The sequence below is a fragment of the Suncus etruscus genome, chromosome 10 (assembly GCF_024139225.1).
Source record: "Suncus etruscus isolate mSunEtr1 chromosome 10, mSunEtr1.pri.cur, whole genome shotgun sequence".
Classification (NCBI taxonomy): Eukaryota; Metazoa; Chordata; class Mammalia; order Eulipotyphla; family Soricidae; genus Suncus; species Suncus etruscus.
In genome coordinates this window covers 89,242,594-89,267,004 of record NC_064857.1, presented here as the reverse complement: position 1 = coordinate 89,267,004, position 24,411 = coordinate 89,242,594, and the positions used below count along the sequence as shown (strand labels likewise).

General features: G+C 48.5%; 2 protein-coding genes across 2 annotated transcripts in view; one reads left to right on the top strand and one right to left on the bottom strand.

Moving 5' to 3' along the window:
- The window catches only part of LOC126020922 (dual oxidase 1), a 35,150-nt gene extending 27,501 nt beyond the window's left edge, over positions 1-7,649 (bottom strand). The window contains exons 1-9 of the mRNA XM_049782527.1: positions 7,592-7,649; positions 5,701-5,784; positions 5,341-5,505; positions 4,381-4,568; positions 3,381-3,582; positions 3,087-3,253; positions 2,782-2,842; positions 2,452-2,548; positions 967-1,054 (exon numbers count right to left, since the gene is read on the bottom strand). Of these exons, the coding sequence (XP_049638484.1) occupies positions 967-1,054; positions 2,452-2,548; positions 2,782-2,842; positions 3,087-3,253; positions 3,381-3,582; positions 4,381-4,568; positions 5,341-5,505; positions 5,701-5,784; positions 7,592-7,649 (1,110 nt within the window). The remainder of the gene's footprint in view (positions 1-966; positions 1,055-2,451; positions 2,549-2,781; positions 2,843-3,086; positions 3,254-3,380; positions 3,583-4,380; positions 4,569-5,340; positions 5,506-5,700; positions 5,785-7,591) is intronic.
- A 1,891-nt stretch (positions 7,650-9,540) lies between these two features.
- Positions 9,541-23,598, top strand: DUOXA1 (dual oxidase maturation factor 1). Its single transcript, XM_049782510.1, has 7 exons — positions 9,541-9,615; positions 19,741-19,967; positions 20,281-20,338; positions 20,969-21,103; positions 22,028-22,241; positions 22,395-22,612; positions 23,279-23,598. The coding sequence occupies exons 2-7, from the start codon at positions 19,821-19,823 to the stop codon at positions 23,527-23,529; spliced, it is 1,023 nt and encodes a 340-aa protein (XP_049638467.1). The 5' UTR covers positions 9,541-9,615; positions 19,741-19,820; the 3' UTR covers positions 23,530-23,598.
- The last annotated feature ends 813 nt before the right edge of the window (positions 23,599-24,411 follow it).

Sequence of the window (24,411 nt, the reverse complement as noted above, 5' to 3'; positions counted from 1 at the left end):
CAGTCTAGATATTTGCTCTCAAACTGGTGGACCAGCATCCTCTGCAGGATGATTCCTCACTCAGGGTGAGTGGGGTCCCCTCTACAATCTATTCTGCCGGGACACAGAGTTCCACCAGCACAAGGAACCTAACATTTAATTTCTTGTATTTCGGAAGACTTGACAGTATGGTTGAAAAAGGCACTAAAAGATCTGTCCTTGCTGCTAGCAATCAGCAAGTCTTAACTGTGTCTTTTCTTTCATAAAAAGATAATGAAAATACATAATAAAATAAGAAAAATAATTATGTCTCTTTCACCTCAGCCTATGACTATGAGTCTCGACTTCCTCCTTCCCTCTTCTCTTTCCCTCTAACAACTCCCTCCAAAGTAACTACTGCTGCATTAAGTCAATGACCAAAGGTTTCCATCACTTCTACTGCCCATTTACATCCACAAGCTGCCTTGTGTGTCCAATTGGAAAGTTCCTTGGAGGCTGGGCTGGCTGGAAGGGTCCCTGTAATGCTTACAAGGGACCCAGAACTATCAAGGAAGAAAAGAGAGAGAGAGAGAGAGAGAGAGAGAGAGAGAGAGAGAGAGAGAGAGAGAGAGAGAGAGAGAGAGGAGAGAAGAGAGAAGAGAAGAGAAGAGAAGAGAAGAGAAGAGAAGAGAAGAGAAGAGAAGAGAAGAGAAGAGAAGAGAAGAGAAGAGAAGAGAAGAGAAAGCAATGAATGTAAAGCCAATCCTGCATAGGTCATTCAGTCTCACCCACACCCAAGGTAGGATGGAGGGCTGGTGTCTGAGCTTCAACAACTGCCTACTCAGTTCACACACTGGAGCAGGGATGGCTAAGGCCCCCCAGGCTGCCTCCTTCACCCAGCAGAACCCATCTGGTTGCCTCAGTTTGACTGCCTACTTACTTACACCATACACAGACACATGACTTCCCCTCAATAGCACACACCCATCTATGTGCCCCTAGCCTGACCTTTCTGCTCCAGTAGCTGTTGCAGACCCGGAGAGCTCTGGAGATACTTGAGTTCCAAGAGACCCATTGGAAGTGGCAGCTGGCATTTCTGCAATGCAAAGAGGAGAGATCAGTGACTCGTGGTCACAGGCTTAGGCATAAATTCTGGTGTTAGGTCACCAAAGGTGGGGTATGCATGTCTGTGGTAGATATCAAACAAACTGCTTCTTGCTTTTGGTTTGTTTGTTTGTGTATATGTTTGAGCAAGACCTGGTGGTGATCAGAGATTACTCCTGCTTCTGTGCTCAGGGATCACTCCTGGCAGTGCTCGGAGAACTACGCACAGTGCTCAGGATCAAACCAGGGTGAGCTCTGTACAAAGCAAATGCCTTTGCTATTGTATTATCTCTCTGATCCATCCATTTGATTTCTGGAAGTTCCATCTCTCCACATCCAAACATCTAAAGCTTCTCTCAATATATATTACAAATAAAACAATACAGTAAATTACTTTAAAGTGACAATATACTGTTATCTATACAACATTATAAAGAATAAGTGGACATACTTTGTCTTACATACATTTGATTATGTATATAAAAACAAATTTGTGTACACATTTGGAGGGTCTCTAGATGGTGTTCTGAGGACCTAGGAGCCCTCTTAAAGATGTTGGTTAACTGAGCTCGGAATTCAATGCAAGGGCCTGAGGATGCAGTGCTAAGCATTACTGAAATGACTATTTGTACCCAGGAGTTTCTAAGATTCTGGGGACCATGTGGCGCCAAGATAGAACTGTGGTCCACTGAATGCAAGATGTGAGCCTTAACTCCTATACTATCTTCTAAGCATTAAAATGTGTATATTTTTAAAGTCCCTTTTTCATTATATTGAGATATAATTTTGTTAAAGGTTGTACACATTTACATTATAATCTTCCTGCCAAGGTCCTGTGCTTATAACTAAAAAAGTTCCACTGAAATATCAAAATTAAGTAAAGAATGAGGTTGAGACTCACTTTTTTTGTTAGACTCACTCTTGAAGACTCAATTATCCATCTTCATTGAGGGATAAATATTTATTTATTTTAATTGCTCCTGGACATGGGGTGTCAAGGATTGAATCTGAACGGGTACATGTGGGCAGTTTGCTAGGCAAACACCCTATTGCTGTTCTATCGCTCTGGCCCTTGAAGGATTAATATGTATAGCCATTGCAGGTTATGAATTCAAAAGCATTAAAGAATCACAAAGGGGACAGAGAGGGTGTAAAAGTGAAGGCACTTGTGAACTATCACACCGGCTCGAATTCTGGCATCATATGTGTTTCTTCCCCCAAGTACCTCCAGGAGTGGCCCTTGACCACAGACCCAGAAGTGCCCCCTTCTACTGTCACTTTGGGGCATTATTGCTAAGAAATGGATCATCCAGTTAATAACCCGGTTCTGAAGGCTTCTGACAGCAGTTTTTTTTTTCATTTGACACCATCTTTGAGCTCCTTCCTCACCTCATGTAGACTCCAGGCGGCACCATGGTGGACAAAAACTGTTCCGAGGCCACCACGAACTCTGGAGAGATGCTGGGGTCCAGGGAAGGGTTGTACCCTGGGGGGTGGGGGGGAGAGAGAGAGAGAGAGAGAGAGAGAGAGAGAGAGAGAGAGAGAGAGAGAGAGAGAGAGAGAGAGAGAGAGAGAGAGAGAGAGAGAGAGAGAGAGAGAGAGAGAGAGAGAGAGAGAGAAGACAGAGCCCTTTCGCGGGGGATCCCCAAACTACCCAGCACCCCAGCCACTCCTAGGCAAGCGCCCACCCTGCCATGCGCACCCCCATCCGCACCTCACCTGCATATTTGGGGGGCTGCTCCCCCAGGAAGCTGGGCAGCCACTCGTACATGGCGATGCTCTGGGGAAGAAGAGGGGAGAGGGGGGGCCTGGAGCGGGGTGGAAGGACAGACAGACAGACAATCAGACAGACGGACGGACAGGTGGACAGACAGAAGACAGACAGACAGAAGATGGACAGACAGACAGAAGACGGACAGACAGACAGACAGACGGGCAGGTGGACAGACAGAAGACGGACAGACAGACGGACGGACAGATGGACGGACTGACAGAGGGACGGCCGGACGGCCGGCCGGACGGACCTGGTAGGTGGCGACGACCGTCCTGCGCGCGTGCTGGAAGAGCTGCTCGTCGCGCCAGGCCGGGTGCCGGGCCGCCAGCCTCCGCGCGCACGCGTTGTGGAAGCCGAACCACAGCAGGCCCAGCGCGCGCGAGAAGGGCTCCCGGTTGCCGCGCGCCGCCCCGAAGGCTGCGGGGGTCGGGGGCGGGTCGGAGCGGGCCGGGTGAGCCGGGGTGGGGGGGGACCGGGCCCGCTCCCTCCTCCGCCCTGCCGCCCCTCCCCTCCGCTCCCCTGCCCGCCGGGCCCCGCGCCGCACCGTAGAGCCCCCGCGGCCCCCGCTGCCCCGTGGCCGGGTCGGGCGCGCTCCAGGCCAGCAGCGGGCTCGCTGCGTCCCGGGGGAAGCCGGGCTCCGGCCCCGACGCCAGCTGCCCGCCCGAGAAGCTGCGCAGCGCGTCGCTCCAGGACTGCGAGGGGCCGTAGATGGCGCTGCCGTCCAGCCAGCCTGTCGCCTCGTTGGTCTGGGGGTCCAAGGGGGGGGGGGCGACTGAGAGGCGAGGCGGGAGGGGGTGCCCCGGCCCTGCCCTCCCCTGCCTGGGGTCCCACCCGTGTCCCTGTCCCTGTCCCAGTTCCAGGTCTCTGGGGGGTCCCCGGCCCTGCCCTGCCCTCCCTGGGGTCCCACTCCCATCCCTGTCCCTATCCTGGGCCTCTGGGGGGTCCCCGGCCCTCCCCTCCCCTGCCTGGGGTCTCACCCCTGTCCCTGTCCCAGTACCAGGCCTCTGGGGGGTGGTCCCTGGCCCTGCCCTGCCCTCCCTGGGATCCCACTCCCGTCCTGTCCCTGTCCCGGTCCTCTAGGGGGTCTCAGGCCCTCCCACCTCTCCCCTCGGATGTCACCCCTGTCCCAGGCCTCTGGGGGCGTCCCCGGCCCTCCCCTCCCCTGCCTGGAGTCCCACTCCCGTCCCTGTCCCTGTCCCGGGCCTCTGGGGGGAGGGTCCCCAGCCTGGCCTGCCCTCCCTGGGGTCCCACCTCTGTCCCTGTCTCTGTCCACCTCTGGGGGTCCCATCCCTGACCCTGTCCTGAGCCTCTGGGGAATCCCCAGCCCTGCCCTCCCCTCCCTGGGGAGGCACCCCTGTCCCTGTCCCTGTCCTGGACATCTGGGGGATTCCTGGCCCTGCCCTGCCCTCCCTGGGGTCCCACTCTTGTCCTTGTTCATGTCCCTGTCCCAGGCCTCTGGGGGGTCTCCGGCCCTGCCCTCCCTGCCTGGGGTCCCACCCCTGTCCCGTCCCTGTTTCTGTCCAGCTGTGTGTCCCATGTCTCACCAGGTCTCGGGGATGTCCAGGACTCTGGCCAGTGCGGGGGTCCCAGCGGCTCCTCTGGAAGGGCAGGACCACGTCCCCCTGGCCTCGGGGGTCGAACACGGGGTCTCCCGGCGGGATGTGGATGTTGAGGAACTCGGCAGGGCATCCGGGCCTGTCCACGCTCACCAGGTCCGACAGCACGTGGTAGCCTGGGGCAGGGGTGGGGCAGTGGGCCAAGGTGCTCCTCTCTGTGCCAAGTCTTCTCACCCCACTTCCCCAAGCTGCTTCACTGTTTCAGGAGACAAGTTCAAGCCTTGACCTCCCCATCCCTCCCCAGCTCTCGGGCAGGCAATACTGTTTTCCTCAACGGTTTGGCATTCTCCTTGGTAACCGGGAGCTGCCACTGAGTGTGCCCAGGCAAGTGGCCTGGCAGCTCTGGCTCCAACATGTAGCTGGGAGTAGCCTGCCCAGAGGGCCTGTCAGACTCAGCAGATTGGAAGTATGGAGCTAAGGGGGACCCAGTTAATGACCAGCAGGAGCTGGGGATCAGGAGCTGGGAGTCAAGAGTTTCTGAGTGCACAGTGTCTCCTCTCTCCTATTCAGATCTTGTCCTCTCCTCTATGCCCTCTCTAACTAGAACCCAAATCCTGCCCAGGGACTTGCCCTGAAAATCACCGGGGTGAAGAGTGAGAAGAGTGCCACCAAGAGCCCTCATCATGCCGCTGCCATCCCCATTCTCTTCCCTGCTACCCCAGCTTGAAAGTGGATAATGCCCCTCTCCTCTTCCCCTACATCCCCCACTTCCCCTCTCTTTCTCAATAGGCAGATTTATGCCTCATCAACAGGACTCCTTCTCTCTGCTTCCATCCCCACCCCAGCCATTACCTTTCCCACTAATTCCCCCAGCAATTCTCCAGCATACTCTCTGCTCCCCACCTCGGACACAGAGCTGACTGCCAACCCCAAGATTGAATGTCTCACCAAAGAAGACCCCTAGGACTGTTCGGTTTCTCAGGGAGGGCTGCCCTGCAGGACCCCTCATGATGGAGTTGCTAAGACTTCTGGGGTTGGGCAGATAGGGTTCTCCATAGGCTTGGTATACTCCATCGGCATAGCTGGCTGGGACCAGTCGCTGAAGCGGAGACCCTGGAGTGAGAAAAGGGGAGGCCCCAGAGAGAATGTTCAGGCAAGCTCTATGACCTCTCACCTAGGCTTCCAACCATACTACCCATACAAAAAAATCTCAAGAGTGGATCGGCCTTGGCTGGCACCTGCCAACCTTGGATCTTTGGTGGTACCACCCTGCTTTTGGGGCTCAATGTCTACTTGTCTCTCACTTACCTTTGCTGCCCCATTTATGCTGCTTGTGGTTGTTGTACCACCCATCAAATCGCTGCACCTCCCAGGAAATGGGGTTCTGAGCACCTATGTGAGGATAAAGAGAAGGATAGCTGAGCAAATCTTAGAAGAGGAGAATAGGCAGAGATTAGCACCTGGGGCCCTGATAACCAGAGCAAAGGAGATCACAGCTTAGGTTTCATGCATGCTTATGCAGCAGCTCAGGGAGAGAAAAACAGCAGGGAACATGGATATAGTGTAGGCATCCCAGGGTGTGCCCACAACAGACCTCTGAGAGGGAGAGGAGGTGGAAGAACAGTGGCAGTAGGGAAGGAGATTTGAGAACTTTCCCAGAGCACCTCGGCTGGCTCCTTGGCTACCAGTAAAATAGAAACTATTCCCAGTGCTTCCATATCACACAGAACAGGAGCAGCCACACCCCAGGAGCAAGCCAGGGAAGGACTTGCCATTCTGGGCAATCCCCAATCCCTGGGCAGAGGCCTTGCGAAGAGAGACTTAGTCCTCTTCTACCCAGCAGAACCCAAGGTGAGGCTGTGGGCCACAAGCTGTGGCCATGAGACTTGTCATGCCAAACTTTCCCCAGTATCTTGAGTGTGTTACAGTCATTGGTCACCTTGTCCCCCTAGAATTCTTCCTCTGGACCTTTCAAGACTGCCTTTTGGGGCTGGGAGAGAGAACCTTCATCCTGAGGGAAGAGTTATGGTGGGGTGGAGGAGGGTGCAGAAGCAGAGGTGGGATGAGCCCTGAGGCAGGGAAGCAGCAGTCAACTGCTATCTTTCTCTAAACTAGGAAGGTTCAGAGCACAGAGTAAAGGAAACAAACTTTCGTCAAGTGAGGAACCCATCTGTCATACTGTCCCCTCCTCAAATCAAGTTCAGGATCTCAGAGTTGCTCTCCTCAACATCTCTGAATCAATATGTAATATGTATTATGCATATATAATATATATCTATCCAGCCCCCCTCCTTTGCTTTGGGCAGGAACGAGGGCAGCTTCCTTCCTAGTATACCATAACTTAGGGAAGAGTCAGGAGAACAGTAGAAAAATAAGTGTTGGGCTCTGGAGAAAAGAAAAGCTCAAGGCCAAAGTAAGGAGCAGGCATAAAACAACATGAAGAATGTAAAAGAGAAGCCACAGGGGCACTGCTTCCAGTAAGCACAGCTTATTCCACAGGCTTCTCTGTTCCATTCCAATCTAGTTTGATCTTCATAGACTACAAAAAATAAAATAAAATAAAATGACCTCATTCTAGTCAGAACCTAACCGAAACTGAAGGTAGTAAGATAAAACTCAGTGGATCACATTGTGCATGTGTGGGTGTATGTGATGGTGTGTGGGTGTACCTATTTAAGACCCTAGACCCACCCTTTTCTGGGAGGGGTCTTGGGAACCGGATAGTAGGTGTAACCTTACCTGCTAGACCCTCCCATTCCTGGGAGGGGTCTGGAAAATGTTATATAAGGCTTGTATGTGTTTAATATTTAATATTTGAAAACATTGCAACTTTTCCTCAGCTGTGGATTAAATTTGTCTCAGATCTTATAATGCCTTGTGTATCTAGTCTTAGAGTCTTTCCCTATAGGGGTGTCAAAAGTACTTATTTTATGGACAATAGGGACAGAGGTGAATAGCTTCCCCAGCCATGGGGAAATGAAATAGAAGGCCTGTGATGATATAAACATTCATTTCTCTGATTGGCAATAAATTTTCCAAATCATTACCCAACTTATCTGGTCAATAAGTTTGAAGTGAGTACCTCCCAGAACAGGGACTAGGCTAGGGATTTGGGGTACAGATGAACTGGACACAGCTTTTTACTCCTGAGAGAGTCCATTGGATACAAGCTGGCCATGCTTCTCCAATCTGGACTTACCCATGGGCACCCATTGCCCAACCAGGAGTATCCATGTCAGAGGCAGGCAGAAGCCCATGATGAAAATGATCAGTGGAGTCCTAAAAGAAGTAGAGTCCTAGGGGAAAAAAAAAAAAGAAAGAAGACTGTCAGAATGATTTCGAACCTCAGGAAAATCAGTTGAGGGTCCCTGAGCATCCTAGCATAGGGCTGGATCACAATACGTATCAAAGAACAAGAGTAGCTCCATCTCCTAAGAATGCTTAATTCATTCAACAAACATTCCATGAGTTTCTACTATATCAAGCACAAAGAATAAGTGATAAAACCAAGTGACAAAAATCACTGTCTGGCTGGGCTTTCCCTTCTACAGTTTCCTGCATTGCTTATTTTCCTCCAGTGGAGCCTTACTTGGAGCCAGGATGATGAAGAGTTTACGGGATATCACACTGCTTTCAGTCCACTGTGTTATTTCTCCAGTCTAGACATTGGTTTCTTCTTCCGGCTATGGAAGTCCAATGCCTAGCATGGCTGCTGGAACAAAATATGGACATGAGGCGGAACTGAAAGCAAGATCATTGCTAAGGAGAGAGGGTTGACTTGGCTCCTCTGGGAGGACTCCAGAGGAAATGCAGTGCTTCGTGTTCCTCTGTGTGATGCTAACCTCTTGCAGTCTCTCCCCAAGCCAAGAAGTCATGGGGGGTGGAGGAAGTATGGAAACTGAGGCAGCAGAAAATTTAGGCTGAGATTCTGGAGACATGCAGGAAGCCTTGAGGACAGTTGAAGGTCTCCCATTGAAGCCATTTTAGAAACAATTAGAAAGTGGTTGAGGAGCTATTAATTGGAGGAAGATGGGACACAGAGAAAGCCTCACCTCCACCCAACTCCTCTGGGCCCCTTGTTAGGTTGGCTAGTCACCAAAGGAGAGAACACAGTGATCTCATGCTCACTCATCTTCTCTATTAAACAAATAAATAAAAATCCCTACACCCTGTCCTAATTTACAAGCTCAGCATTCCACCCCGTCTGTCTGGGGACAGTATGGCTGGTGGCCTTTAGCTAATACATGTCCCAACAATCGGCCTGGTAAGGCTCTTCACGCTTAAGTGACACCAGGAACACCAGGAACACTCGGCTAATTCTTCCTCATTCTGCTCTTTCCTCCCTGCTCCCTGTCTTCAGGATCCTGAGCCCCAGATGCCCATGCTAACCCTGTACAGACTAGCAGCAAGCTGGCATGAAAGTTTTAGGGAGCAGGAGGGGGGTATGCTTCTTGAGGGCAGGATAGGGAGCCCTCCTTTCCATCCACAGCCACCAACCTCAAACAGAAGACACAATGGAGGGTCTAGAACACAAAACCCAAGCGTGCCTAGTGCTGGCTTCCATGTGGCCGTGGCCATTTGTCCTGAGTGGCAGTGACTCTGGGGTGGGTGGGTGAGGGGTGCAGATGAACTCAGGGGCTAGGGATTCCGACTTGGTTTCCAAATTCCCTCCAGGGGGATGTTGAGCCAAGTTGGTGCCAAGAAAGGCTCCAGAAAGACTCCCAAACAAAATTGGTCGGTCACCCAACACACCTGGGGCTGGCTAGTTGGGTTCCAGATTCCAAAAATCTGGTGGAGTGGAGGTCCAACAACAGGAGGGCCCTGTTGTTTGCTTGTTTGTTTGTTTGTTTGTTTGGGTGGCTGGTTGTGTGGTTTGCTTGGGATTGGGGAGGGTTTGGGGGTGCAGAGTTTAGAGTCCCCTTAAAGCCCCCCACCGTCCTTCTGACCTGCGGCCTCGGCGTCCTCGGACCCGGACCGTCTTCGCGCAGCTCTACCGGTACCGGCCGCTCCCAGGGCAGGACTGTGCGGGCCGGCCTCGGCCTGGTTCCCCGGGCGGGGTCGGGGCGGGGCGAGGCGATGGGGCGGGGGCGATGCCAGGCTGCTCCTCCAGGACCCGGTGCGGCTGGTGTGGGGTGCGGGGTGCGGATTTCAGGGTGCAGGAGACCCCGACGTCGGTGCGGTGTAGCCACGTGGATGGCTCCGAGGATCCCGCTGGCCCTCCGGGTAGGTCTGGTGGGGCTGGAGGAGTTGGGGGGCTAGGGGGAGCACGGGGCTGGGTCACCCCCAAATCTCCACCTCATCCCACCACATCGCATTGCATCCCAGGGATCCAGGTCCTGAGACTCAGAGAGCGTCAGGCCTCCCGGCCACGCACCCCTCCTCGGGGCCCTCCCTGAGATTAGGAGTAAGCAAATTCGGGGTGACCCAACCCGCCACGCACGCACCCCACCGCATCCCCCGGGGCGCCGGGGTGTCAGAACCCCGCAGCGTGTCTGAAGGTTGACAGTCACTTGGGGTGGGGTTGGGTTAGGGACCAGGTGTGTGTTGGGGGGGGGGCACCCAGGCTCCCTTCGTCGCTGCGTGGTCGTGCAATTGAGAGAAGGGCGCGTACAAGTCGGGGTTCAGCCCCCCAAAAAGAGGGGATCCCTTCCGATGACCCAAAACCCCAAAGATCTTTGGTTCTGGTCTTTCTCCCTCACCTGATCGCAGACGAGGCGAAGGGTCCCCGGCTAGCTGCTTTGGCAGGAGAGAAGTTGGGGGCCCCTACATGCACTCCCCACTGGAGCCTCTCGGGGCGCACTGCCAGTGTTCCCTCCATCCAATCCACATTCATCCTCAGAAGGGATTATTCTTTTATTCATTTATTTATTTTATAAAATCTTTATTTAAACATCATGATTACAAGCATGATTATGGTTGGATTTCAGTTATGAAAAAAAAGGACATCCCTCTTCACCAGTGCAACCTTCCCACACTACCAATGCCCCCCATCTCCCTCCCTACCTGTATTTCAGACAGGCATTCTACTTTTCTCACTCATTACCATTGTCATGCTAGTTGTCAGTGTAGTTATTTCTCTAACTGCACTCACCACTCTTTGTGGCGAGTTTCATATTGTGAGCCGGTCCTTCTGATTTTCATCTCTGTTGTCTCTGGGTATTATTACAATAATGTCTTTTATTTCTATCTTAAAATCCACGGGTGAGTGAGACTACTCTGTGTCTACCTCTCTCCGAGGGAATTATTCTAAGAGAGAAACTCAGAGAAGGTCATCAAGGCTCTATCTAAGACGTCCCCCACAGAATTCTTTATCCTGGATAGTTTGACTGGAAAGATTCAGGACCCCCTAGGGACCTTATGCATCTCAATATTGGGGTTTTCTATACTTAGCACTGAACTCCTCCTTGAGTGCAGCTCACAAACACCACCACCCCCCACTGCCCCTATCACCACCACACACACAACATTTTGGAACAAGAAGGTCTCCTTAGCTAGCCAGAGATGTAAACTTTTAATGGAGTCAACTTTAAGAGAATCGATCCATCATCACTCGAGTGACTGATGGCATCACAAATCAGAATTCTTTACAACTCCAGGCAAGCAACCTGCTTCTTCTTTGCAGTGATTTATTATTGCTTACTTATGATTCTAGAAGACAGGAAGTGGGTGGAGGTGAGGTGGGGGATAGACTTTGGAAAGTATAACCTGTAAAGCCACATACAAAAGAGTCCTAAAAAGTACAAAGCTAAACTTTGGAGCTAGTATTTGGAGCTAGTATATATATGGTTGAATTCTTTTTTTCTTCTTTTTTAAATTGACTGAGGTACTGTAATTTGCAACACTGTTAGTAGTGGTTTCTCATACACATAATTACAACACCACACCTATTACTAATATACCTACCTCTGTCCCCTAAAAATCCCAATGCCCCTCTCTGTCAATTCCCCCAACTCAATTGTGGGAGTTGTGTTGCCTTTGGACCTTTGTTGCTACCTTATCTGGGTTTTCTTAAGGACTTTTACTTTTATCTTATACCCAACCCTCATGTACACACTGAGAACCCAATTTCATCCTGAAGTAGTTAAGGAATGGATAACTATGTCTGAAATAGAATTGAGTATGAGGAATGCTTTCATATTTTTTAAATGAAAACAGATTTTATTTGGAAATTCTGATGAGGGGAGGAAGAAGATGAGTATGAGTATGAGAGGGAGAGCTTCTCCAAAGATGTAGAAAGCCTGGTACACAACCCGGCCTGAAAATAGAGAAGTATGAATAAAGGAAGTCTGCAATGTTTAGGGATTAACTCACCCCACAAAAACGCACCTCAATTTTGCCATAGGAGCTTCTGGTGAAGGAGGTGGTTTCTATGTCTAGATAGCAACTTGCTGAGTGCTCCTAACTTCTTGTGTGTGTTCAGATGAGCTGGCAGGTATACATCTTACTGTACCTCCTAAGTGCTTGCCCATTCCTGGCCAATCTGGAGCTAGGAAGAGGTGAGCTGAGTGAAAATGAGATTCTTTCTCAGAATAAATTATACTATTGTGCCCTGATTGAAAGATGTTCCTAAAGGAAATTACAAGGTTTGTAGAAAAATCAAGATTTCTGAGTGCCGTCTCTTCCATCAGGAAGACTGTGAGTTTCATCATTTAAATCCAGTTAGGATTGGATCTTGAAAAATTCACTTTACATTAAGCAACACTGATTAACGAAGAACTCGGTAGTGCGACTGAGCAAGAAAGAAGAAAGTAGGAAGGCAAATTTGATTCACAAATGTCTTTTTGATGTCGTCATCTTTAATAAATGTTTTGGAAGATTGAAAATAAGTTAACATTGTCCTATACTTCAGACACAAAAGGCCTTTTGTTAGTGTTTCTTTGAAACACTATATTAATAGAGATGAGCTATTCCTGTAAAATATTTTATAGCCTCCCTTTAAAACAAATGTAGGAATAATGCTAGCATGTGATCTTGGCTAAAATGTATTATCTTATTAATTTTTGATATTGTAAATATCTATTTTTAAATGCTGGCACACTGTGTGTTTGTCTTGTGTTGAAGTTTGGATGAGAGTGTTCATCCACAGACCTTCTAGACCTCTAGAGACTCCCAGAGCTATACCCACTTGTATTCAGGGGGCCATTCTGTGCCAGAGTCCAATCCCAGGGTCCTATACAGACTGGACATACCTACTTGCTCTTTGAGTTTTTTCTCCAGATCTCTTTCATTAATTTTTACATTTGCAAACTTCTTTGTTTGTTTTGGGCCACACCTGGTGATGCTCAGGAGCTACTCCTGGCTCTGCACTCAGAAATTGTTCCTGGTCTGGGGGACCATATGGGATGCTGGGGGATCGAACTGCGGTCCGTCCTAGGTCAGCCACGTGCAAGGCCAACACCCTAACGCTGTGCCATCGCTCCAGCCCCTAGCAAAATTCTTTTGTCTTCTTACCCTGTGTATCAAGATATTCTACTTTTTATAATTTTCTAAAATAAAAAAGCCTTTCGTAACAATTATAATGGTTCAGCCTAAATATGATAAATGAAAGAAAATTCTCAGACCAATGAACACCTATTATGTTATTTAAAAGTTTTAACTTAGTTTTGATTTTGTACTAAATACAGTGATGCTCGGAGGCAACTCAAAAAGCTACTTATAGCTCTGTGCCTGATGGACACTCCTGGCAGAGCAGCACCAGAGATTAGGCCTACTACATACAAAACATGACTCAAGTCTGTTGAACTATATCTTTGACCTGTATCTTTTTTTCAACCCAGTAGATCAAATTAATGGTCTCCACATGCAAGCCAAGTGGTCCAATACTGTGCTATATCCCTATCCCTTCATTTCTTAGATTATTATTTGGGAGGATTGGGGCCACACTCAGCAGTGCTCAGGGGACACTTTTGACTCAGTGCTCCTGGTGGTACTCAGGAGACCATCCAATGTCAGATATTAACCTACATCTTTCACATGCAAGGCATGTACTCAGCCCATTGAGCCTCTCTCCTAGTCCCTAAACATCTATTTAAAAATAGGGGCCGGAGATAGCAGGGCAATGGGGCATTTGCCTTGTATGTGGCTGACCTGGGAGGGACCCAGTTTAATTCCTGGCATCCCATGTGGTCCCCTGGCCTGCCAGGAGCGATTTCTGAGTGCAGAGCCAGAAGTAGTAACCCCTGAGCGCCGATGGATGTGACCCCAAAAAAACAAAACAAAACAAAACAAAACAAACAAAAAGAACACTTGTGCATTTTGAGACGCCAAGTAGTGAAGATGCTTTCTGAAAATTTTATGACTCTTTAGTCCTTTATGGGTGATGTTGAACTGATTGAATGAGAGTTGCATACAGGACAATGAGGAAGCACAGCTCCCTCTGGTGTACAGTTTAGAAGATGCTTGCACAGGGAGAGAGAGGAACTGCTTCCTAAATTCTTTCTTCTGATCTATGGTCTTCTGATCTATGGATATATTCTGTACCAGGCAAGCAAAGAAGTAAAGGCAAAGTCCCTGCCTTCAAGGAGGCTGAAAGCTAAAAGGAAGCTAGATGTTCACTTAGAGTACAGTAGTATCATGACTGTGTTCCTTGAGGTATGTTCAAAATGCAGTCAAAACATTAGATGTGAGAACGTCACTTTGGCCCGATGGTGCCAGAGGAAACTTCACAGAGAGGATAACACAAGCTGAGACTTGAAGGGTGAAAGGAAGTTTGCCAAGAGCCTAAAGCCTTCCAGCATGTACAAAGGCACAAAGACTTGAAAGAGCATGTCAGATTTAGGGAGAGGCTAGTGGTTTGGTAGAGCTAGAGATTACGCAGACAAATGACAAAGATGGGACCAGATTCCCAAGAATGTCATGTGTAATGGTGAGATTAAATTTTAACCAGACCAAGGAAGTGAGGTGATTATATTTGCTTGTTAGAAAAATTATTCTGGGGCCAGAGTGATACACAGTGGGTAGAGTGTGTGTTTGCCTTGCATGTAGTCAACTCAAGATCATTCCCCAAGATTTTATATGGTCCCCCAAGCCTGCCAGGAGTAATTTCTGAGTGCAAAGCCACAGAAAACCCCTGGGAACCACTGAATGCAGCCCCCAAACAAAACAAACAAAAAATATTCTGACATAAGGCTGTCTGATGAGGCTGAATTAGGGCAGAGGCAGAAGAGAAGGAAATGCATGCATAAAATATATATGGGACCTAAGGGATGGTTTATAGGGCTGGAGTACATGCTTTGCATGTAGTATCCTTGGATTCCATTCTTTGCACAGGGTGATCTCCTGAGCACTACTGAAAACTACTCTAGTGCTGCATCAAGTGTTAACCCAGCACTGCCAAGTGTGACACTCCTGCCAAGTGTGAGCACTGGCAGTGCTCAGGGGTTACTCCTGGCTCTTTGCTCAGAAGTCGCTCCTGGCAGGCTCAGGGGACCATATGGGATGCTGGGATTTGAACCAGGGTCCATCCTGTGTTGGCCGCATGCAAGGCAAACACCTTACTGTGTGCTATTGCTCCAGCCCCTTGACTGGTATTTGGTTTGCAAGTGGATGGGCTGCCTGAGAAGAGGAATTCAAGAGCGTCAGTTGTGAGACTGCATGAGCTTGCCCGTGAACTAATAAAGATATTGAATGGGGGATCCAACACAGAAATCTGGGGAGCACAGACTTTTTTGGGGCAATAACTATTCTAATCGACTCACCATGAGTACACAGTATGAAAGTTGTTCATAACTGAGTTTCAGTCATTCAATGTCCAATACCCATCCCTTTACCAGTGCATGTTTCCCATCTCCAGTGTCCTCAGTTTCTACCCTACCTACCTCTATTGCAGACATTTTTATACTGTCTCTTCTCTCTCTCTCTCTTTCTCTCTTTTTCTCTCTCTCTACCTTTTCCAATTTGAGGCATTGTGGTTTGCAATATTGTTACTAAAAGGGTCCCAAGCATATAATTTTACCTCCTTCCAGCACCTGGTTCTTGTCCAGGTGATTATTTCCAATTATCATTGTTAAAGTGATCCTTTCTATGCCCTATCTGCACTCCTCTCCTATTTGTGGCAAACTTCCTATCATGGACCAGTCCTCCTTATCTCTACTGTCTTTAGGTATTATTACCATTCTATGTTTTTCTTTTATATCCAACAAATGAACATGATAATTCTCTATTTCTCTCCTCTGATTCATTTCACTCAGCATAATACTCTTCATATCAATTGAAGGATAAGCAAAATGTCATGAATTAATTTTTCCTAACAGCTGCATAGTATTTCACTGTGTAGTGTAAATGTACCATAGTTTCTTTATCCACTCATTTGTTCCCAGGCACTTGGATTGTTTTTCAGATTCTGGCTGTTGTAAATAGTGCTGCAAAGAACATAGGAATGCAGAAAAAAAGCCTTTTATACATTATGATTTTAGGTCCTTAGAATATATTCTTTGGAGCCATATTGCTTGGTATTGAATAAATTGAGTTGGGAGCTCAATTTCTAGTTATTTGATTAATGTGGAGCACAGACATTTAAGAAGAAGGAAGAACTAGCAAAGAGACCAAGAAAAAACAGGAGACCAGGGAGAACATGGGTTTATGAAATCCAAAAATGGAAAAAAGTTTGAAGAAACAGGGAATGGTCTAGTATGAAATACCACAAAGAGGTCAGGTAGAAGGAAAAAGGAAAAATTCTTAGATTAATTTTTCCTCCCATTTTGATTGTGGTACTTGTGATTTACAATACCATTCATGATAGTTTCTTGCATATATTGTTCCAACACACATCCACCACAAAAGTGCCTGTTATTCCACCAATATGGAGCAAACACTAAAACTTCACCTATTCATCGCCCTTCCCAAGGTAAGCTCAGTTCTTAGGAGACCAACACTTAGGTTCTGTTAAATTGTTGTTGTTGTTGTTTGTTTGTTTGTTTGTTTTTTATTATACCCAGTAGTGCTCAGAGGTTACTCCTGGCTCTATGCTCAGAAATCGCTCCTGGCAGGCTCAGGGACCATCTTGGATGCCATTAATCAAACCGTGGTCCATCCTGGGTTAGCTGTATGTAAGGCAAATGTCCTACAGATCGATGTGCTATCTCACTGGCCCCTGTTTTTTTGTTTTGTTTTTGTTTTTGTTTTTGGTTTTGGTTTTTGGGCCACACCCGGCTATGCTCAGGGGTTACTCCTGGCTATCTGCTCAGAAATAGCTCCTGGCAGGCACGGGGAACCATATGGGACACCGGGATTCGAACCAACCACCTTAGGTCCTGGATCGGCTGCTTGCAAGGCAAACACTGCTGTGCTATCTCTCCAGCCCCTGGCCCCTGTTTTTATTTTGGGAACACACCCAGCTATGTAGTGCTGGGGATCACCTAGTGGTGCATTGCCAGAGATTAAAAGGGGATTGGCCAAATGCTGGGCAAGCACCTTAAGCCCATGCTATTCCTTCTACCCCTAACCCTTGATTATTTAATGGATAAATTGGGGATAGAGAGAAGCCATTTGCAGTGGGTTGTGAAAATACCAAAAAATCGGGGCCCAGAGAGATAGCACAGCGGTGTTTGCCTTGCAAGCAGCCGATCCAGGACCAAAGGTGGTTGGTTCGAATCCCGGTGTCCCATATGGTCCCCCGTGCCTGCCAGGAACTATTTCTGAGCAGACAGCCAGGAGTAAACCCTGAGCACCGCCGGGTGTGGCCCAAAAACCAAAAAAAAAAAAAAAAAAAAAAGAAAAGAAAATACCAAAATAGAGGTCTTTTGATTTGTTTTGGCTTTTTGTGTGAGTGAAGTGGGATAAGATGGTAATTTTAAGAGACCCAAAAGCTCAAGGGAGAGCATTCTCTTTCTCTGTGTTCCTAAGATGGGAGAAATTTAGGCTTCTTCTTGGAGGATGGCGCCAACAAATGAAGAGAAGCCCAAATGTTGTAAAGAACAGCTAAACCTTCTTAGATAGCATAAAATCTCTAGGGTATTTACAGAATAGGGGCACTCAAGTCCCTACCTCACACTTCACACACTCCCTTCCAGCATGGAAAACCCTGTAGCCTCCATTTACACCAGCCATCTTCTTGACAGAAAAACAGTCCAGCTCCTCTAGTAAGCTCCAGAAAGAATTGATGGTGATTGACTTTTTCCTGGTAGTCAGGTTCAGGCTGAATATTCTGGGGCCTTCTCAATAGAGGTGGGAGACAGAGACCCCTTTTCTACCTGAAGCCACAGCAGCCTACAGCCATACCAGACACCCTTCTCCAGAAATTGCCCAGCTCCATAACTTACCCTTATTAAACTACCAAGCCACCAAATTTGTTCTAGCTGTAAGAAGCTATGTGGCACCATAAAATTTCATAGTAGGTTCAGAATGATAGTTCAGTGGGTAGCATGCTTGCCTTGCATGCAGTCAATAGAGGTTCAATCTCCAGCATCTCATCTGATCCCCCAAGACTCTCAGGAGTAAATTCTGAGCACAGAGTCAGGATTAATCACCGGGTGTGACCTAAAAACTTAAAAAAAAAAAAAAAGGCAACCCTCCCAAACTCAGAGGTTAGGCAATTTGCTCAAATATTTCAAAGATAAAAGCTATAAATCTCACTCTGTGTGACTCTTTGCCTGGTACCAAGCTTCCCTGTGAAGACAGCATGAGGATGAGGAGCATTAAAGTGGGAAGGGGAGGATAGAAAGCCACACAGGAGTCACACTTATAATATATTTGGAGACTATTATATCTTATGACAGTTGAAGAAACCATGGGCTGAAGAGGTTATCACTCACCTCTCAGATAGTATAAAAGTAACCAGTGAAGAACTGGAACCAGATCCAGTGAGACTTCAGCCCAGGATTCCCTTCAGGAATAAGAGAAAACTGGAACAGTGAAATACCACCTCCCTTCTTCCCACTGTTGTATCTTCCGTGTCTTCCTCTCTTTTAGATATTCTTATTTTTGCATTTTGCAGACAGTATTTGTTTCAATACTCACAATAACATTCTGAGGGTAGACATTATTATCATTTAAAAATAATCAAGGTTGTGGTATTGGAATTATGTGCAATCACTATTATAGCATTATAAACCACAGACTCTCAATCAATAAAAAAAAAAACCATAAAGGGGCTCAATAGATAGCACAGAACTTGCCTTTCATGCAGCAACTCCAGTTCCATCCCCTGTATCACATATGGTCCCCCAAGCACCTACCTTCAAAAGTAACCCTTGAGCACAGAGTCAGAAACTCTGAGCAATGCTAAATGTATCTCAACTCATGCCCCATCCCCCAATAAAAAAATCAAGTTGCTAGAGAGGCCAAGTAATTTTCAGGAGGAGAGGCGGAGTTAAGTCAAAGAGCTACTGAACTCCAACTCTCCTTTTTCTCACTTACCAGACTCTACAAGGTCAAATTCCACAGGAGGGCGCCTTCTGTCCCATCTGACACTGCATATTTTTGGTCCCATATCTTTTTTTTGTATAAGATAATCCATTAATAAGATTTAAACTCTCTTATCAGCTGAGCTTTCATGGTTTAACTGACTTTTCACTTAATTTCATTTTCATTTAACTGGCAGTTTAATTGCATGTTTGCTTGTACTTTATGTAAAAGAATAGCATGTCTTGATTGAACAAAACCCAATAAACTCAGACTACTATTGCCGCACTATTCTATCTGCAAAGGAATAAAGTAATTCTAAAATAGGGAAACAGGCAGAGGAGCCTGAGGCTAGGTTTTGGAGGAACAGAGGACAATGAATGTGAATGAAGAAGGAAGACTCCCAGAACTGAGGTGCCAAGTGGGCCAGAAGCTGTTGGGGCCCTATCCTTTGCTTGGTGGGGAGTGGGGTGAGGTGGAGCAGGTTCTCCTTCAATTTTTTAGCTGAGTAAGCTGAATTCCACTTGATCTGGACTTTCCAGAGAAGGAGTTGAAGAAAGTACTCTAGAGAGCTGGACAGACAGGTGCAGGCAGTGTGGGGTGTGAGAACCAGTGAATGAAAGTGTCATTGAATTATTTACTTAGGAGAGCTGTGTGGCCTTTTTACTTCAAGGGACAGAGATAAAAAGCCAATCTACGTGATCTCTACCACCTCTCACCCCTGCACTTATCACTCTGTAGTAAATACTGCTCTTTTTCTGGCTGCTGGTGCTGGAGGCCAGAGGACAAGAAAAGAATTATATTTCTTGAGACAATCCCAGAGGAAGCAGAAAAGACTAGTGGGGCCCTGTGTGAGGGAACCTGTGGGTTAGGATGACAGAAACTGATTTCCAAGAGCCTCTTGTGTCTCACACAAAGAGACATGAGGAGAGGGATGGCTTGGGGCATCAGAATAGCATGACCAGTGGAGACTGGGCAAGTCTGGTTTACTCTCTACTGTACTTCTAGCTCCAAGATCTGTACGTGGCCCAGAGAGGACTCTCCGATACACATTCAGCATCTGCCTCCAACGCACCCCCTGGCCTCAAATGGCTGTTTTGGGAGACACGTTACCCTTCTACCCTGGCCCCAAGCCCAACTTCCCGATGGACACCACCCTGGCAGTCATCATTACCATCTTCCTCACGGCGCTGGTCACCTTTATCATCATCCTACCGGGCATTCGGGGCAAGATGGTGAGAAACAAGCCCAGCCCTCGAGACCCCAGCCCCTGAGAGACCTTGGCCTCCAGGTGAGGGGGCAAACTCTTGTTCTGTGACACTCTCAGGGAAGATATTGGTGATGAAAAAGATCTACCTCCCCAACCTTCAACTGAGAGTTTCCCATTCACTGATTAAATAGCTAATCATTGAGCATCTACCATGTGCTGGGGGAGCACCCACCTCCATTGATGAAGGGATCCCAGGTTTAGAACTTCCCTACAGAAAAAGGAAGGGTGGCCTTGGAAGGTGGGATCTCCTTCCTGAACCCTCACCTCCTGTGCCTCAGAGGCTGTTCTGGCTGCTTCGAGTGGTGACCAGCTTATTCATCGGGGCTGTGATTTTGGGTGAGTGTGAAGTGAGCTGAATTGGGCAGCTGCCTCTGTCCAGGTCAGTTCCAGCTGCAGTGAGCAGCTGGCTTCTCTCCCTTTCTCACTACTGCTGCTTCTGCTTTCTGATCCTCACCTCCCTTCCTCTGGCTGTCTTCCCTCCTTCTGACCCTTGACTGAGGGCTGTTAGTTCAGACAAACATGATGGGTTTATGGCTCCAACTTTCTTACTCCTTTTTCTCAGAGACAAAGGATAATCCTGAATGTCTGTAGAGAGAAGGGTGGATGGGAGCTTCTTGCTTTACTTAGGAGATTTGGTCGAGAAGTGAGCAAGTCTCTAACTGAAGGATTTGCAGATCAGAGTATTAATTCTGTGAAGGCCTCTTTCCAGGCTTCAAGAGCAGCTCCCCCCAATTGGGGGTGGGAAAGAGAGAGGGAAAGAAATAGAGGGTGACCATGTGAAATTGTGAATTTGGACCCATTTATTCACCCTCATCTGGGTGACTGGCTAAACCAATTGGGAGTCTGACTTGGGACTCATTAACGGACACATGATCATGAACAAAACAGAAAGGCCCCTGTCGCTTTTCCTCTATGTCCTCGGACCCAGACTCCCCTGAGTGCCTGTGTTTAACTTCCCCACCCCAGCTGTGAATTTCAGTTCCGAGTGGTCAGTGGGCCTCGTCAGCACCAACATGTCCTATAAGGCCTTCAGTTCCGCGTGGATCCAGGCTGAAGTTGGGCTGCAGATTGGGCTGCGAGGAGTGAACATCACGCTCAAAGGTAAGGAGTGTGTGCATGTGTGTGTGTGAGAAACAGACAGAGAGACAGACAGACAGACAGAGATCTGTGAGCATCAGTGTTGCATTAAATAATTAAGGATGGGGTTGGATAGAGAAGGATGGAGATGGATTTTTCTCTGCCATCCCAGGCCACGTGGCTCCATGATCCCCATCCAGCTGGTGGGTCCCAGGTTTAGGTGAACGGCGGAATCAGACTCATCCAGAGACAGGCATCAGGAAGCATCAACTTTATTCATGCCCTGTTCACCACATGTGTGTGGCCTATATCATAACCTTTCAAGCACAGCCATTCTTAGCTAGCCCTGCATCTTAACTCCTGTCAGCCATCTTCCCTTTGACCTCCATGCTGGCCAAAGACCAAAAGGGCAAGAGGCCCAAGACCCTAATCCCCTGGGTCAAAGGCTTTATCTACCTTTTTCAAGACCCCTCCCAGGAATGGGCGGGGTCTTGCAGGTAAGGTCAAGTTACCTAGGAAGAAAGGAGGGATGAGGCTTCACATCAGAAACTGGGCTCCCTGGGGCCAGAGCAGTGGCTCAGCAGTAGGGTGCTTGCCTTGCACGCGGCTGACCCAGGACAAACCTTGGTTCGATGCCCGATGACCCATATGGTCCCCTGAGCCAGGAACAATGTCTGAGTGCAGAGTAACTCAGTAACCCCTGAGCATCACTGGGTGAGGCCCAAAAACAAAAACAAAACAAACAAACAAAAAAACCTGAGTTCCAAGTCTCATTCTGTTGGGAAGTTGTAGGATAGTGGGATGGCAGGTGGGACCTTACAAGACCTGAGACGTTTTCTTCAATCATGAGAGCAGCTCCTCATCCTCCACCCAGGTCGGTGGGCCACACCCCAGGTAAAGGCTCACTCAGGCCCAGCTGTCCCTTTTGATCCCTGCCCAACTTCCCAGGAATTCCTGTAAGGCAGCTGGATGAGACCATCAATTACAATGAGGAGTTCACCTGGCGCCTGGGCGAGAGCTATGCCAAGGAGTACACCAAGGCCCTGGAGAAGGGGCTGCCCAACCCTGTGCTCTACCTGGCTGAGAAGTTTACCCCAAACAGCCCCTGTGGCTTGCATCGCCAGTATCGCCTGGCAGGACACTACACTTCGGCCTCCCTCTGGTGAGGCTGGCACAGGGTGGGGACTGCCTGGGCCCAGGAACCGGGGTCCCCTGGTTTTTCTTCTGTTCAAGTGGGGGTCAGCTAGAATGGCATCCACCCCCTGGGCATGGTGTAACGTCACAGGCGAGCTAGAACTATCTCCTGGCTCTGCAGGGTGGCTTTCCTCTGCTGGCTGCTGGCCAACGTCATGCTATCCATGCCCGTGCTGGTCTATGGTGGCCACATGCTGCTAGCCACAGGCTTCTTCCAGCTTCTGGCCCTGGCCTTCTTCTCCACAACTATATCATCTAGCCCACCCTGTCCCTTGCGCCTGGGCCCTGCGGTGCTGCTCATCCACCCTGGACCTGCCTTTTGGATCACACTGGCCACAGGTGAGGCCTGCTCCCAAAAGATTCTGGGGACCCTGGGGCCACCAGGAAAGAGTTAGGACCTTTATAATGGGGCATTCTGATAAGGTCTGCTTCTCAGGACCTGGATGCCTTTCCCCTCTTTGAAGCTCTATCCTCTTGTGTCCCCCATTTCCGGGATGTCTCTCCAGGCTTCCACTTCCTGTCTGTGACAACCTCTGCTCCTTTATTTCTCTCATGGCCCTCATCCCCTAAAGTCCTCTCTCCTCAACAGTTCCAAAGCTTCCAATTTCACACCCCTCCACTTCCCCCTAAACATTCTTCCTGTGTCCCTGTTCCTGTCATGGAATCCTTCTTTAATGTCTGTAAAGTTTTCTGGTGTTTTCCTCTGTTTCCCTTGCAGTTACTTCCCATGTGCCAGCAGGACTCTATTGTAATCAGTGATTCAACTTCTGCCCTGGATCTCCACAGAGTTCTTTAGTGCATTTTCTTCCTGCCTAAACCCCCTTTTCTCTCTTCTCTCTCTGACTCTTTTCTCTCTTCTGCCATTTGCGAAAGATCAATGGCTCCATCCTATGATGAAATAAGCTACTTTTTGGAGCCCATGTTGCCTTACCATGGTTCATAAGGTCCTAGGTGTTCATGGGACAATATTACTGAATCATACTATTGCTGTTGCCTCCTGCCCAGGGTTGCTCTGCCTACTGCTAGGGATGGCTGTTGCAGTGGCCCACAGGCTACAGCCCCAGAGGCTGAAAACTTTCTTCAACCAGAGTGCAGGAGAGGACCCTTTGCTGAACTGGAATCCTGAGGAAGAACTCTTAAGTCCTCGTTACCGCTCCAAGGCTGAGAGTCCAGAACCCCAGAACATCCCACTCTCAGAGGCTTCCTCCAATGCCTGCTGCAAAGAGGACCCCGAAGAACCAGACTGTGCCCTATAAGTTTCCTTTTCCCTAGTGGCTCCAGACCTGTTGGAGCATCATAAAGTCACTAATGCAGTTGGTAAAACGTTTATGGCAGAACCCAGTCCCCTCTCCAAAAGACAACTCTACCTACTGATGTTAGGTAAAGTCCCGAGGCTGAGTAAAAAGGTCAGTGGGCTGAGCACGTGGTTTGCTTGCAGGAAACCTGGGTTCAGTCCCATCCTTGACACTACCAGTGTGGCCACAAAACAAAAAATAAAACAAGAAAAGCTTTAGAGCTCAAAACAGACACAGGGGCTGCCCATAAAATCCACCAAGGGGCTAGAGCGGTGGTGCAGTGGTAGGGCATTTGCCTTGCATGCAGCTGACCTAGGGCAGACCTCGGTTCAATTTCCCAGTATCTCATCCCAAGCCAGGGGCAATTTCTGAGTGCATAGCCAGGAGTAACCCCTGAGAGTCACTGGGTGTGGCCCAAAAACCAACCTCCGCCCCCCAAAAAAACTTGTTCACTAAAGACCAAGCAGAGGTAGAGGCTGCTGCTGTTTCTGCCTTGTCTGGCTGTTTACTGCAACTCCAGGTTAATCTACAGTGATAGGGAGGGGGTTACTGGGGATACAATGGATCCCCAGGGCCTAGCTCATCCCTTTGTACCTCTTGTTTTCTTTTTCCCCTGGGGGCCCTTTGTTCTTCCCTGACTCCTCAAGTTTGAATGACCGCTTGGTGCAATAAAAGACAGACTGGGAGGGGGAAAATCGTGGACTGTCTAAATTCAAATGAACCCGACAGAGACAACCATCTTGGAACTTCAGTTTTCAATGTTTGCCAACTAAAATGCTAGGAGTTGCTGAGGACCTAAAACATTCTTGGAATGTTAATGACAGATTACCTTGGCCTTTGGGA